Source organism: Tamandua tetradactyla, chromosome 6 (assembly GCF_023851605.1).
Source record: "Tamandua tetradactyla isolate mTamTet1 chromosome 6, mTamTet1.pri, whole genome shotgun sequence".
NCBI classification, from domain to species: domain Eukaryota; kingdom Metazoa; phylum Chordata; class Mammalia; order Pilosa; family Myrmecophagidae; genus Tamandua; species Tamandua tetradactyla.
Window position 1 is genome coordinate 50,076,467 of NC_135332.1, and position 13,983 is coordinate 50,090,449.

A 13,983-nucleotide genomic window follows, 5' to 3' on the forward strand; every position below is an offset into this window, starting at 1 on the left:
GCAAACCCCAGTCTGGACCAACTGGACCAGCTGCGAGCCACCCCAGAACCATGAGTTCCCCAAGCTGCGGTAACCGGTGGCCCTTCCCCACAGGCTTTTTCCAGAGGGGAAAGGAAAGAGAATTTCCCAGCAGCAAGAGCTAAGCCCAACCAAACGCCAATGGTGGAATTAATTCACAAATTTTGACTACTAAAAATAGGCCCCCAGTTCAGGTGAACCTGGTCAAAGCAGAGGTCACTCATTTTTGCCCCGGCACCAAGGGGGCAGGGCTGACAGAAAAAGAAAAAAAAGAGAGGAAACAGAGGTTTTTGTGGCTGTGTTTCTACAAAACCTTGATTGCCTTTGGATACAGTGGCAGGACTTCTCAGGCTGCAACTACCCCAGGCATAGGCAAAAACAAGCTCTGTTGTCTGGAGCCTGTGCCTTCCCCAGAGGAGGGGTGAAGCCCAATCAGGTAGAATCCCTCCCCTAAGGAATTCAGATACCAGGGTTTGGTAATTTGAAACCATTAAAACCAGCCTACCACCTCTCTTCTGTCTCCACCACGCCTGCAGCAGGGAGAGTCCAGAGGCTTCACAGGAAGGGCTTTCAACCTGCTGGGTCTCACCCGCAGGTAAAACCGATGCAGGTGACTCTTTCCTCCTGATAGGAGGCCAGTTTGGCCTGGAAAAATCCGGCTGGGGTCTATAATACCTATGTAGACCCTCTTAAGGGGGGGGGGGGGGGGAAGGGCACTATACAAGCAGAGCAAGAAACAAGAAAACAAGAACTGAAAAATTTTCTTCTGTTAAACAAAACCTAAGCTAGAGGTCCAGAAAAAAAAGAACTGAATGTCAAAAAGCAGATAGACAACAAATTCATCCAGCAAGAAAACCTTAGGTAAAAGAAGTGAAAACAATCTCCAGAATAAACTAATTAAGGTAGTTTAATGCCTAGATGCCAGCAAAAATAAGAAACCACACTAGGAAAATTGAAGATATGGCCCAGTCAAAGGAACAAACCAACAATTCAAATGAGATACAGGAGCTGAAATAATTAATTCAGAATATACGAACAGACATGGAAAACCTCATCAAAACCAAATCAGTGAATTGAGAGAGGATATATAGAAGACAAGGAATGAACAAAAAGAAGAAATTGGAAGTCTGAAAAATCACAGAACTTATGGGAATGAAAGGCATAGTAGGTCATAAGAAAAAAATCTATGGAAACCTACAATGTTAGATTTCGAGAGGCAGAAGATAGGATTAGTGAACTGGGGGACAGAACATCTGAAATCTGACAAGGAAAAGAAAATATAGGGAAAGAATGGAAAAATGTGAGCAGGGACTCAGGGAATTGAATGGCAATATGAAGCGCACGATTATAAGTATTGTGGGTGTCCCAGAAGGAGAAGAGAAGGGAAAAGGAGGAGAAAAACTAATGGAGGAATTTATCACTGAAAATTTCCGAACTCTTATGAAAGACTTAAAATTACAGATCCAAGAAGTGCAGCATACCCCAAAGAGAATAGATTCAATAGACCATACTCCAAGACACTTACTTATCAGAATGTCAGAGGTCAAAGAGAAAGACAGGATCTTGAAAGCAGCAAGAGAAGAGCAATCCATCACATACAGGGGATGCCCAATAAGACTATGTGTAGATTTCTCAACAGAAACCATGGAGGCAAGAAGACAGTGGGACGATATATTTAAATTACTAAAAGAAAAAAACTGTCAACCAAGAGTTGTAGATCCAGCAAAATTGTCCTTCAGAAATGAGGGAGAAATTAAAGCATTTTCAGACAAAAAGTCACTGAGAGAATTTGTGACCACGAGACCAGCTCTGCAAGAAATACTAAAGGGAGCACTAGAGACAGATACAAAAAGACAGAAGAGAGAGGTGTGGAGAAGAGTGTAGAAAGGAAGACTATGAGTAAAGGTAAAAAGAAGGAAATTTAAATATGACATAAAAATTCAAAAGACAGAATAATAGAAGAAAGTACTACCCGTACAGTAATAACACTAAATGTTAATGGATTAAACTCCCCAATCAAAAGACATAGACTGGCAGGATGGATTTAAAAGCAGGTTCCATCTATATGCTGTCTACAGAAAACACATCTTAGACCCAAAGATAAACATAGGTTGAAAGTGAAAGGTTGGGAAAAGATATTTCATGCAAATAATCAGAAAAGAGCAGGAGTAGTTATACTAATATCCAACAAATTAGACTTCAGATGTAAAACAGTTAAGAGACAAAGAAGGATACTAGTATTAATAAAAGGAACAATTCAGCACAAAGACATAACAATCATAAATATTTATGCACTGAACCAGAATGCTCCAAAATACATGTGGCAAGCACTGAAAAGACAAATATACACACCTACCATAATAGTTGGAGACTTCAATTCCCCACTCTCATCAATGGACAGAGCATCTAGACACAGGATCTAGACAGAGGATCAATAAAGAAACGAGAATTTGAATAATACAATAAATGAGCTAGGCTTAACAGACATTTATAGAACATTACAGCCCGCAACAGCAGGATACACCTTTTTCTCAAATGCTCGTGGATCATTCTCAAAGATAGATCATATGCTGGGTCACAAAGCAAGTCTCAATAAATTTAAAGAGATTGAAATCATACACAACACTTTCTCAGATCATAAAGGAATGAAGTTGGAAATCAATAATAAGCAGAGTGCCAGAAAATTCACAAATATGTGGAGGTTCAACAACACACTCGTATACAACCAGTGGGTCAAGGAAGAAATTACAAGAGAAATCAGTAAATATTTCAAGGCAAATGAAAATGAAAACACAACATATCAAAACTTATGGGACACAGCAAAGGCAATGCTAAGAGGGAAATCTATTCCCTTAAATGCTTATATCAAAAAAGAAGAAAGGACAAAAATCAAGAAATTGACTGTCCACTTGGAAGAACTAGAGCTAGAACAGCAAACTAACCCCAAAGCAAGCAAAAGGAAAGAAATAACAAAGATTAGAGCAGAAATAATTGAGAACATGAAAAATTCAGAAAATCAGTAAAACCAGAAGCTGGTTCTATGAGAAAATCAGTATGATTGATGGACCCTTAGCAAGACTGACAGAAAGAAGAAGAGATAGGATGCAAATAAATAAGATCAGAAATGGAAGAGGAGACATAACCACTGACCCCACAGAAATAAAGTAGGTAATGACAGGATACTATGAACAACTTTATGCTAATCAATACAACAATGTAGATGAAATAGACAACTTCCTAGAAAGGCATGAACAACCAACTTTGACTCGAGAAGAAATAGACGACCTCAACAAACCAATCACAGGTAAAGAAATTGAATCAGTCATTAAGAAGCTCCCCAAAAAGAAAAGTCCCGGACCAGATGGTTTCACGTGTGAATTCTACCAAACATTCCCGAAAGAATTAGTACCAATCCTGCTCCAACTCTTCAAAAAAATTGAAGAGGAGGGAAAGCTACCTAACTCATTCTACGAAGCCAACATCACCCTCATACCAAAGCCAGACAAAGATATTACAGAAAAAGAAAACTACAGACCTATCTCTCTAATGAACATAGATGCAAAAGTCCTCAGAAAAATTCTAGGAAATCAAATCCAGCAGCACATTAAAAGAATTATACATCATGACCAAGTAGGATTCATCCCAGGTATGCAAGGATGGTTCAACATAAGAAAATCATTTAATGTAATACACCATATCAACAAATCAGAAAAGCAGAAAACCAGATGATCATCTTGATTGATGCAGAAAAGGCATTTGACGAAATTCAACATCCTTTCGTGTTGAAGACACTTCAAAGGATAGGAATAGAAGGGAACTTCCTTAAGATGATAAAGGGAATATATGAAAAAACCCACAGCTAATATCATCCTCAATGGGGAAAAACTGAAAACTTTCCCCCTAAGATCAGGAACAAGACAAGGGTGTCCACTATCACCACTGTTATTCAACATTGTGCTGGAAGTTCTAGCCAGAACAATTAGACAAGAAAAAGAAATACAACGCATCAAAATTGGAAAGGAAGAAGTAAAATTCTTACTGTTTGCAGATGATATGGTACTATATGTTGAAAACCCCAAAAAATCCATAGCAAAACTACTAGAGCTAATAAATGAGTACAGCAAAGTGGCAGGTTACAAGATCAACATTCAAAAATCTGTAGTGTTTCTATACACTAGTAATGAACAATCTTAGGGGGAAATCAAGAAATGAATTCCATTTACAATTGCAACCAAAAGAATAAAATATTTAGGAATAAATTTAACTAAAGAGACAAAAGACCTATGCAAATAAAACTACAAGAAATTGTTAAAAGAAATCACAGAAGACCTAAACAGATGGAAGGGCATACCATGTTCATGAATTAGAAGACTAAATATAGTTAAGATGTCAATATACCTAAATTGATTTACAGATTCAATGCAACCAATGAAAATCCCAACAACTTACTCTCAATAAGCAGCATTCTCAATTTTAGACATTTTTCATTGGTGCGAAGAGAAAAAGAACCTATAAGCACAGCCTCACCAAATATCAAATCAAATCTACCCTAATCTCTTGTCCTTCCCTTTACAATTATTTACCCCTGCTATTGCTGTGGTACTGTTGCTGTCTTCCTGCTAGCTATAGGATGTAGCATGCAATTTTAGTTGTATTGAAAATATCCCTATATCCCTCTACTATTCACTCTTTGTCAAAGATCAAACCTTTGAAGGAGTTCATGTGAGAGCTTCTTTCGAATTGTAGAGGTTAATTGGTGGGATACATAGCACTATGCATCCCCTTTCAATCATATTCACCTTCAATATGGTAATGTTACTTACAACCGCACTAATTAGCTATCACTTCTATCCGTTCCCTTTCAACTTCACAAAGTGTTCATGTTCAACTTCATTGGGTAACCTTTCCCCTGACTCTTGCTTCTGTGTATCTCTAGGTCCCCTGTATTCTACAGTGTAAACCTCTGAGATTACCTTTACCAGAGTCATAATAGTGAAATCATAAAGTAACTGTCCTTTTGTGTGTGACTTATTTCACCCAGTATTATGTCCTCAAGGTTTATCCGTGTTAATGCTTCAGGACCTCATTTTGTCTTAGTGCTGCATGATATTCTATTGTATCTGTATACCATATTTTGTTTACCCACTTGTCTGTTAATGGACACTTAGATTGTTTCCATTTTTTGGCATTTGTAAATAGTGCCACTGTGAACATTGGTGTGCAAATATCTGTAACCCATCACTTCGTCATGGATTTCTCAGGGTTTTCCAAGCATAGGATCATGCCATCTGCAAATAATGAGTTTGACTTCTTCCTTTCCTATTTGAATGCCTTTTATTTCTTTCTCCAGTCTAATCACTTGAGCTAGGGCTTCTAATACAATGTTGAATAATGGTGGTGACAGTGGGCATCCTTGTCTTGTTCCCAGTTGTTCTAGTTTGCTAGCTGCTGAAATGCAATATACCCGAAATGGAATGGCTTTTAAAAAGGGGAATTTAATAAGTTGCTAGTTTACAGCTCTTAGGCCAAAAAAAAAAGTCCCAATTAAAACAAGTGTATAGAAATGTCCAATCAAAGGCATCCAGAGAAAGATACCTTGGTTCAAGAAGGCCAATGAAGTTCAGGGTTTCTCTCTTAAGTGGAAGGGCACATGGTGAGCACAGTCAGAGTTTCTCTCTCATCTGGAAAGGCACATGGTGAACACAGGGTTCCTCTCTCATCTGGAAGGACACATGGCAAACATGGCGTCATCTGCTAGCTTCTTCTCTCCTGGCTTCTAGTTCCGTGAAGCTCCCCGGGAGGCGTTTTCCTTCTTCATATTCGAAGGTCTCTGGCTCGTGGACTCTTTTTCGTGGTGCTGCAGCATTCTCTTGTCTCTCCAAATCTCCCTTCTCCAAAGTGTTTCCTCTTTTATAGGACTCCAGTAAACCAATCAAGACCCACCCAAATGGGTGGAGACATGTCATCATCTAATCCAGTTTAATAGCCACTCTGACTGAATCACATCATCCAGGGAGATGATCTGAGTACAGTTTCAAACATATAGTATTGAATAGGGATTATTCTACCTTTATGAAATGGAATTTTGATTAAAACATGGCTTTTCTAGGGGGCATAATTCCTTTCAAACCAGCACACCGAACTTAGGAGGAATGCTTTCAGCCTCTCACTGTTAAGTATGAGCCTGGCTATGGGTTTTTCATATATGCCCTTTATGATATGAGGAAGTCTCCTTTGATTCCTACCTTTTGAAGTGTTTTTATCAGGAAAGGATGCTAAATTTTGTCAAATGTTTTTCAGCATCAGCAGATATGATCATGTGATTTTTCCCTTTTAATTTGTTAATGTGCCTTATCACCTTGTTGGATTTTCTTGTGTTGAACCATCCTTGCATTCCTGGTATAAAGGTCATGATGAATAATTCTTTCAGTGTGTCATTGGATTTGATTTGCTAGTATTTTTTGGAGAATTTTTGCATCTGTGTTCATTAGGGAGATTAGTCTGTACTTTTCCTTTCTTGGAGTGTCTTGTCTTACTATTAGAGTGACGTTAGCTTCATAAAATGAGCTAAGGTAGTGTTCCTTTTTCCTCAGTTTTTTTAAAGAGTTTGAGCAGTACTGGTGTTAGTTCTTTTTGGAATGTTTGATAAAATTCCCCTGTGAAGCTGTCTGATCCTAGGCTTTTCTTTGTGGAAAGATTTTTGATGACTTATTGAATCTCTCAACTTGTAATTGGTTTGTTGAGATCTATTTTTTTCTCAAGTCAGTATAGATGGTTTGTGTGTTTCTAGGAGTTTGTCCATTTCCTCTAAGTTGTCTAGTTTGTTGGCGTATAGTTGTTCATAATATTATTTTTTTAATTTTTAAAATTTCTTCAGCATCCATGGTGCTGAAATCCCCCTCTCATTTCTGATTTTGTTTATTTGCGTCCTCTCTCTTTTTTTTCTTTTTCAGCCTAGCCAGGTGTCCGTCAGTTTTATTGATTTTTTTCAAATCTGAAAACCAACTTTTGGTTTTGTTGATTCTTTCTATTGTTTGTTGCTCTCCAGTTTGTTTATTTCTGCTTTAATCTTTGTTATTTCTCTTTATAATTTCTCCAGGTGAGAGTTAAGTCCTTGAATTTTGTTCATCCTTGTTTTTTTAATATAGGCATTAGAATAATAAATTTCCCTCTCAGCACTGCCTTTGCCATATCCCATAAGTCCTGATCTGTTGTATTCTCATTATCTTTCATCTCTAGATGTTTACCAATTTCTCTAGCAGTTTCTTCTTTGATCCACTAGTTATTTAAGAATATGTTGTTTAATCTGTATGTACTTGTGAAAGCTCTGGTTCTTTCGTGATTATTAATTTCTAGCTTCATTCTGTTGTGGTTAGAGAAAGTGAAAGTGTTTTGAATGATCTTTTTGTGTCCCAGCATATGGAGAACTTTCCATGGGCACTGGAGAAAAAAGGTATATCTTGGTATTTTGGGGTGTATGTCTCATTCATTTATCACATTGTTTAAGTTTTCTGTTTTCTTGTTGATCCTCTGTCTAGTTTTTCTGTCCGTAGAGAAGAGTGATATATTGATTCTCCCACTATTATTGTTGAAACATCTATAGCTCCCTTGAATTTATTCAAATTTGCCTCATGTACTTTGGAGTTCCTTGATAGGGAACATAAAATGTTTTTTATTGTTATTTCCCCTTGGTGAATTGTCCTTTTTATTAATATGCAGTGCCTTCTTTGCCTGTTATGATATCTTTAAATTTAAAATCTATATTATCTGATATTAGTATAGCTACCCCTGCTTTCTTTTGGTAACAGCTTGCATAGAATATCTTTTTCTATCCTTTTAATTTCAACCTATTTTTGTCTTTGGGTCTAAGATATGTTTATTTTCCATCATTTCCCTGAGATCCAGTTCTTTTTTTCCATCTTTCTTGCCATTTTTTCTGTTTGTACAATTGTTCTATCTTTTAGCTCACTTACTCTTCCTTCTGCTTCTTTGCACTGATATCATGTATCTTTAGTATATTTCTAATTTGAACTACAGTATCTTTCATCTCTGTGAGATCTATTTTTCTATTTATTCTTTCAGATTCTTCCTTATGCTTGTCTAGTGTCCTCTTGATATCCTTTATTTCTCTCTGAATATCCTTGAATAGTTGTCCCATAATCTGTGTACCCTCCGGTGTTTTGATCTAATTATTTAGTTGGGCCATTTCTGCCTAGATCATCATGTGCTTTGTGATCTTCTAGTGTGTTAAGGGCATTTGATTATCTTTTTTATTTTTTTTATTTTTTTTATTAACGGAAAAAAAAAAGAAATTAACACAACATTTAGAAATCATACCATTCTACATATGCAATCAGTAATTCTTAACATCATCACATAGATGCATGATCATCGTTTCTTAGTACATTTGCATCGGTTTAGAAGAACTAGCAGTATAACAGAAAAAAATATAGAATGTTAATATAGAGAAAAAAAATAAAAGTAATAATAATAAGAACAAAACAAACAAAACAAAACAAAACAAGAACCTATAGCTCGGATGCAGCTTCGTTCAGTATTTTAACATGATTACTTTACAATTAGGTATTATTGTGCTGTCCATTTTTGAGTTTTTGTATCTAGTCCTGTTGCACAGTCTGTATCCCATCAGCTCCAATTACCCATTATCTTACCCTGTTTCTAACTCCTGCTGGACTCTGTTACCAATGACATATTTCAAGTTTATTTTTGAATGTCCGTTCACATCAGTGGGACCATACAGTATTTGTCCTTTAGTTTTTGGCTGGACTCACTCAGCATAATGTTCCCTAGGTCCATCCATGTTATTACATGCTTCATAAGTTTATCTTGTCTTAAAGCTGCATAATATTCCATCGTATGTATATACCACAGTTTGTTTAGCCATTCTTCTGTTGATGGACATTTTGGCTGTTTCCATCTCTTTGCAATTGTAAATAACGCTGCTATAAACATTGGTGTGCAAATGTCCATTTGTGTCTTTGCCCTTAAGTCGTTTGAGTAGATACCCAGCAGTGGTATTGCTGGGTCGTATGGCAATTCTATATTCAGCTTTTTGAGGAACCGCCAAACTGCCTTCCACAGTGGTTGCACCCTTTGACATTCCCACCAACAGTGGATAAGTGTACCTCTTTCTCCGCATCCTCTCCAGCACTTGTCATTTTCTGTTTTGTTGATAATGGCCATTCTGGTGGGTGTGAGATGATATCTCATTGTGGTTTTGATTTGCATTTCTCTAATGGCCAGGGACGTTGAGCATCTCTTCATGTGCCTCTTGGCCATCCGTATTTCCTCTTCTGGTGGGTGTCTGTTCAAGTCTTTTTCCCATTTTGTAATTGGGTTGGCTGTCTTTTTGTTGTTGAGTTGAACAATCTCTTTATAAATTCTGGATACTAGACCTTTATCTGATATGTCATTTCCAAATATTATCTCCCATTGTGTAGGCTCTCTTTCTACTTTCTTGATGAAGTTCTTTGATGCACAAAAGTGTTTAATTTTGAGGAGCTCCCATTTATTTATTTCTTTCTTCGTATTTGATTATCTTAATAAGATTACTTTGCAAGTTAGTTTCCTTCGCTCATCTAAAGTTTTGTATTTACTTGGGTTTGCGTTGGTGGTCCCTTTTTTCACTTGATTTATTGGAAATTCCCCACCAAATCGAGGCCCAGATCTCATGTAGGGAGTGCTTTTCTACTTGAAGATCTATTAAAAGCTATTGAGGGGAGGGGGTGCAAGGATAGTTCCGTGGTAGAATTCTTGCCTGCCATGCAAGAGACCCAGGTTCAATTCCCAGCCATGCACTTCCCTAACAAACAAAGAAATAAAAATTCAACAAATGGTGCTGCAATAAGGGGATACTCATGTGGAAAAAAGAATGAAATGTGACCCCTACCATACAACATACAGAAAAAAAAGAAAAAGAAAGCTAGAGAGGGTTACATAGGTAGTTCAATGGCAGAACTCCCACCCACCATGTGGGATCCCTGGGCTTGACTCCTGGCCTGTGTACCCAAAAACAAAAACACCTCACCAGTAGTAGGCCCCAAAGCCAGAAGTAGACACCCCAAGATATTTTGGGAATGAACTCAGACTCTTGCCTACAAAAGAGGGAAAAAAAAAAGAAGATATATATATTTTATATATATATAAAATAAATTTAAAATTTTAGAAAAACTAGGCAGATAATAAGTTTTCCAGACTGTACTTACTGCTTTTTCTCAGCAGATGGCATTCTTGAGCCACCTCCACCCCTTAGGCCCACCTCCTTCCCTCAGACCCACCTTCTCCCCTCTAGCCCGCCAATCCCATCAGGGCAAGATGGTGTGCATGCTTGGTGGTTCACCTGGTGCATGGCAGAGGTATAGCTGGGTCCCAACACACAGGGCAGGGCAGCTGTCATAGTGCCCAGCGCTGGGTGGATTCACCATTTACAGCGCCCAATGGAACAACTATTTGTGGTGCCTGACAGGATAACTGATCCCAATTACCAATGGGCCCCGCTTTTTGCAGTGGGTGGCTAGATATGCCTCTGGGTTCCCCATGGATACTGCTGTCTGCAAAGCCATACGAGGAGTTCCCAGCTAGCATTTGGGGCAGGCTGGAGCAGAGTGACTGTCTGCGCCCTCAGATCCACATGTTCTACCACCTACCCTCAGATGTTCAGATTTCCCTGCTTTCCCCATCCCAGTTTCCATGCCTGTCTCATCCAGGACCTCCCAATGAAATGCTTCTTCCCCACAACCCCATTTCTATTCCTTTTTCTCCATAGATATCCACTTCTTAAAGTTGGTGAATATGGTTCCTTGGTGCATTTTTATACTGTTCCTACATAAATATCTTGTAAAATAAGGAAACTTAGGTATACATAACATAGTTTGTGCATTTTAATTTTTTTTTTATTAATTAATGGAAAAAAAGAGATTAACCCAACATTTAGAAATCATACCATTCTACATATGCAATCAGTAATTCTTAACATCATCACATAGATGCATGATCATCGTTTCTTAGTACATTTGCATCGGTTTAGAAGAACTAGCAACACAACAGAAAAAGATATAGAATGTTAATATAGAGAAAAAAATAAAAGTAATAATAATAGTAAAAAAAAAAAGACAACCAGACAGACAAAAACAAAAAAAACAAAACAAACAAACAAACAAACAAAAAAAAACCTATAGCTCAGATGGAGCTTCATTCAGTGTTTTAACATGATTACTTTACACTTAGGTATTATTGTGCTGTCCATTTTTGAGTTTTTGTATCTAGTCCTGTTGCACAGTCTGTATCCCTTCAGCTCCAATTACCCATTATCTTACCCTGTTTCTAACTCCTGCTGGACTCTGTTACCAATGACATATTCCAAGTTTATTCTCTAATGTCGGTTCACATCAGTGGGACCATACAGTATTTGTCCTTTAGTTTTTGGCTAGACTCACTCAGCATAATGTTCTCTAGGTCCATCCATGTTATTACATGCTTCATAAGTTTATCCTGTCTTAAAGCTGCATAATATTCCATCGTATGTATATACCACAGTTTGTTTAGCCACTCGTCTGTTGATGGACATTTTGGCTGTTTCCATCTCTTTGCAATTGTAAATAACGCTGCTATAAACATTGGTGTGCAAATGTCCATTTGTGTCTTTGCCATTAAGTCCTTTGAGTAGATACCTAGCAATGGTATTGCTGGGTCGTATGGCAATTCTATATTCAGCTTTTTGAGGAACCGCCAAACTGCCTTCCACAGTGGTTGCACCATTTGACATTCCCACCAACAGTGGATAAGTGTGCCTCTTTCTCCGCATCCTCTCCAGCACTTGTCATTTTTTGTTTTGTTGATAATGGCCATTCTGGTGGGCATTTTAAATTTTGATAGAAATTATATACTGAAGATAACCTCTTCACTGAATATTATATTTGAACTTTCTTATTTAACTTACATTAGTATTCCACTGAAAGACTGCATCAGTTTATTTATGCCTTCCTGAATTGATGAACATTTATGTTTGTTTCCAGTTTTTCACTATTGTAAATAGTGATATAATAAATAACTTTGTACTTATCTCCTTGTGTATTACCTATATTTGGAGTTGGTGGGTCTTGAGATATGCATTACCTTAACTTTATGCAATGTTGTCAAATTGCTTTTCAGAGTATGTGTTTCAGTTTAAGTTTTAAATGTTTATTAGCTACTGAAATCCATATTTACCCAGTTAAACCAGGGATCTTATATCAAGAACAAGATGACCAATTCCCAAGTAATGGTACTCAAGATGGATTCTTTTCGTACTGAGAAAAATAGGGATTGGATTGTTATTTTTGCTTTCTGATTGCTTCTTAATTAGTAATGGATTCAGACTTGTAGGGAAAAAAATGTGTACTTACATAAATTTTGTAGTTTGTAGGTCATACTTCCAAGATGTTTAGATATACTTAGAACACCTGAGATCTTATTGCTGCCATTTGCGAATCAGCAGTGACTACCACTAGGTAGTAAAATGAAAGGCAACCAATGACAATCTAAATTAATGTGTACTGCTAAATGTGACCTGCTAACTATTTTGCTAAGTAGTTTGCTTTGTTTAGGGATCATAAAGCTGTTGGAAGGCGACCTTTTGATAAGATGGCAACACTTCTTGCATACCTGGGTCCTCCAGAACACAAACCTGTGGCAGATACACACTGGTCCAGCCTTAACCTCACCAGTTCAAAATTTGAGGAATTTATGACTAGGTAAAGTATATCCTAGAATCGATAATTGCTTCCTTTTCAGTTGAGGTACATAGTTCACCAGATACTTGTTAGATATACTTGTACCTTTTAAAGAAGATTATGAGGAAAGATGTGCCTAATAACTGTATTGCCATGTTTTGGGATGCCAATTTTCTCTTACTCTATTATCCTACTCAACATTATTGAAATATGCTTTGTTTTATAAGATAATTTTCATATAAATACAATAGTATCACATTGTTTATAAGATGATTTTCTTATAAATAGTATCATATTGTTTTAATATATTTTCTCATCTACTATTCATATGGGATGGCAAACAACATTATTTTCATATTATAGTTAAGAAAAATACAATTCAATATGAATAACTTTTGCATAAGATTCCATATCTATTGTATATAACGTTTGATTTGAAGTGCTAGACTCTTTCTACTATACTGTAAAATTTTTCAGAACCTTCCTAAAAGTTAATGGTATTGATTTGTTTCTAATTACAGCTTAGAAAATACAGTATACTACTCTATTGTTATAAAATTTATTTGGACATTTGTTTTGAATATCATTTAAAGGAATTTAGTATGTGAACCATTAGATCCTCATTGGTAGACACTCACCTGTATAATGTTATAGTGAAGGTAGTTTGCAGGGTTCTTTTTTCTTTAAAGTACCTTTCATTGTACTTTAAACTTAGTAAGTATTCCATAAGTGGCTGTGGGTTGGGTATTTTATTCATAGTATGTGTTGGAGACAAAAAGAAAAAAACAGAATCTGGCATTTAGAAATTAATTTACATCAGAGATTTACATATAAGTGCCTGTTGTTAGTCATATTACTTATAAATCCAAGTTTTGTACATATGATTCCAATTCTATGATCTTATTAAAAGAATGTATGAACATATGTCTCTTTTCTAACCTAATTTTTGTTTTTTTTTTTTTTTTTGGATGGGCAAGCACTGGGAAACACCTAGCTTAGTTTTTTAATTCACTCTATTAGATTTTTCTCAGTGCATAAATGTTTATTCCTCCATAATTAAGGGATTAAGTCCTGTACAAAATGTTCATGTTACCTGATAGAAAATTACATAATATAAAAAGATAAAACTATTTTTTATTGAATATTACTAAGGACATCCTAGCTATTTTTCTAAGAAAACCTCTTTAATACTCCTTTTTTATCTAAGACCCTACCTTTCTTAATAAAGCAGTCT

The 13,983-nt window shown here is 36.5% G+C and overlaps 1 protein-coding gene across 4 annotated transcripts in view; it reads left to right on the plus strand.

The window, feature by feature from the left end:
* Window positions 1–13,983, plus strand: part of NF1 (neurofibromin 1) — a 354,325-nt gene that overhangs the window by 215,532 nt on the left and 124,810 nt on the right. For all 4 annotated transcript variants that reach the window (XM_077165250.1, XM_077165251.1, XM_077165252.1 and 1 more), the window contains one exon: window positions 12,624–12,770. In XM_077165250.1, coding sequence (XP_077021365.1) covers window positions 12,624–12,770 — 147 coding nt within the window. The remainder of the gene's footprint in view (window positions 1–12,623; window positions 12,771–13,983) is intronic.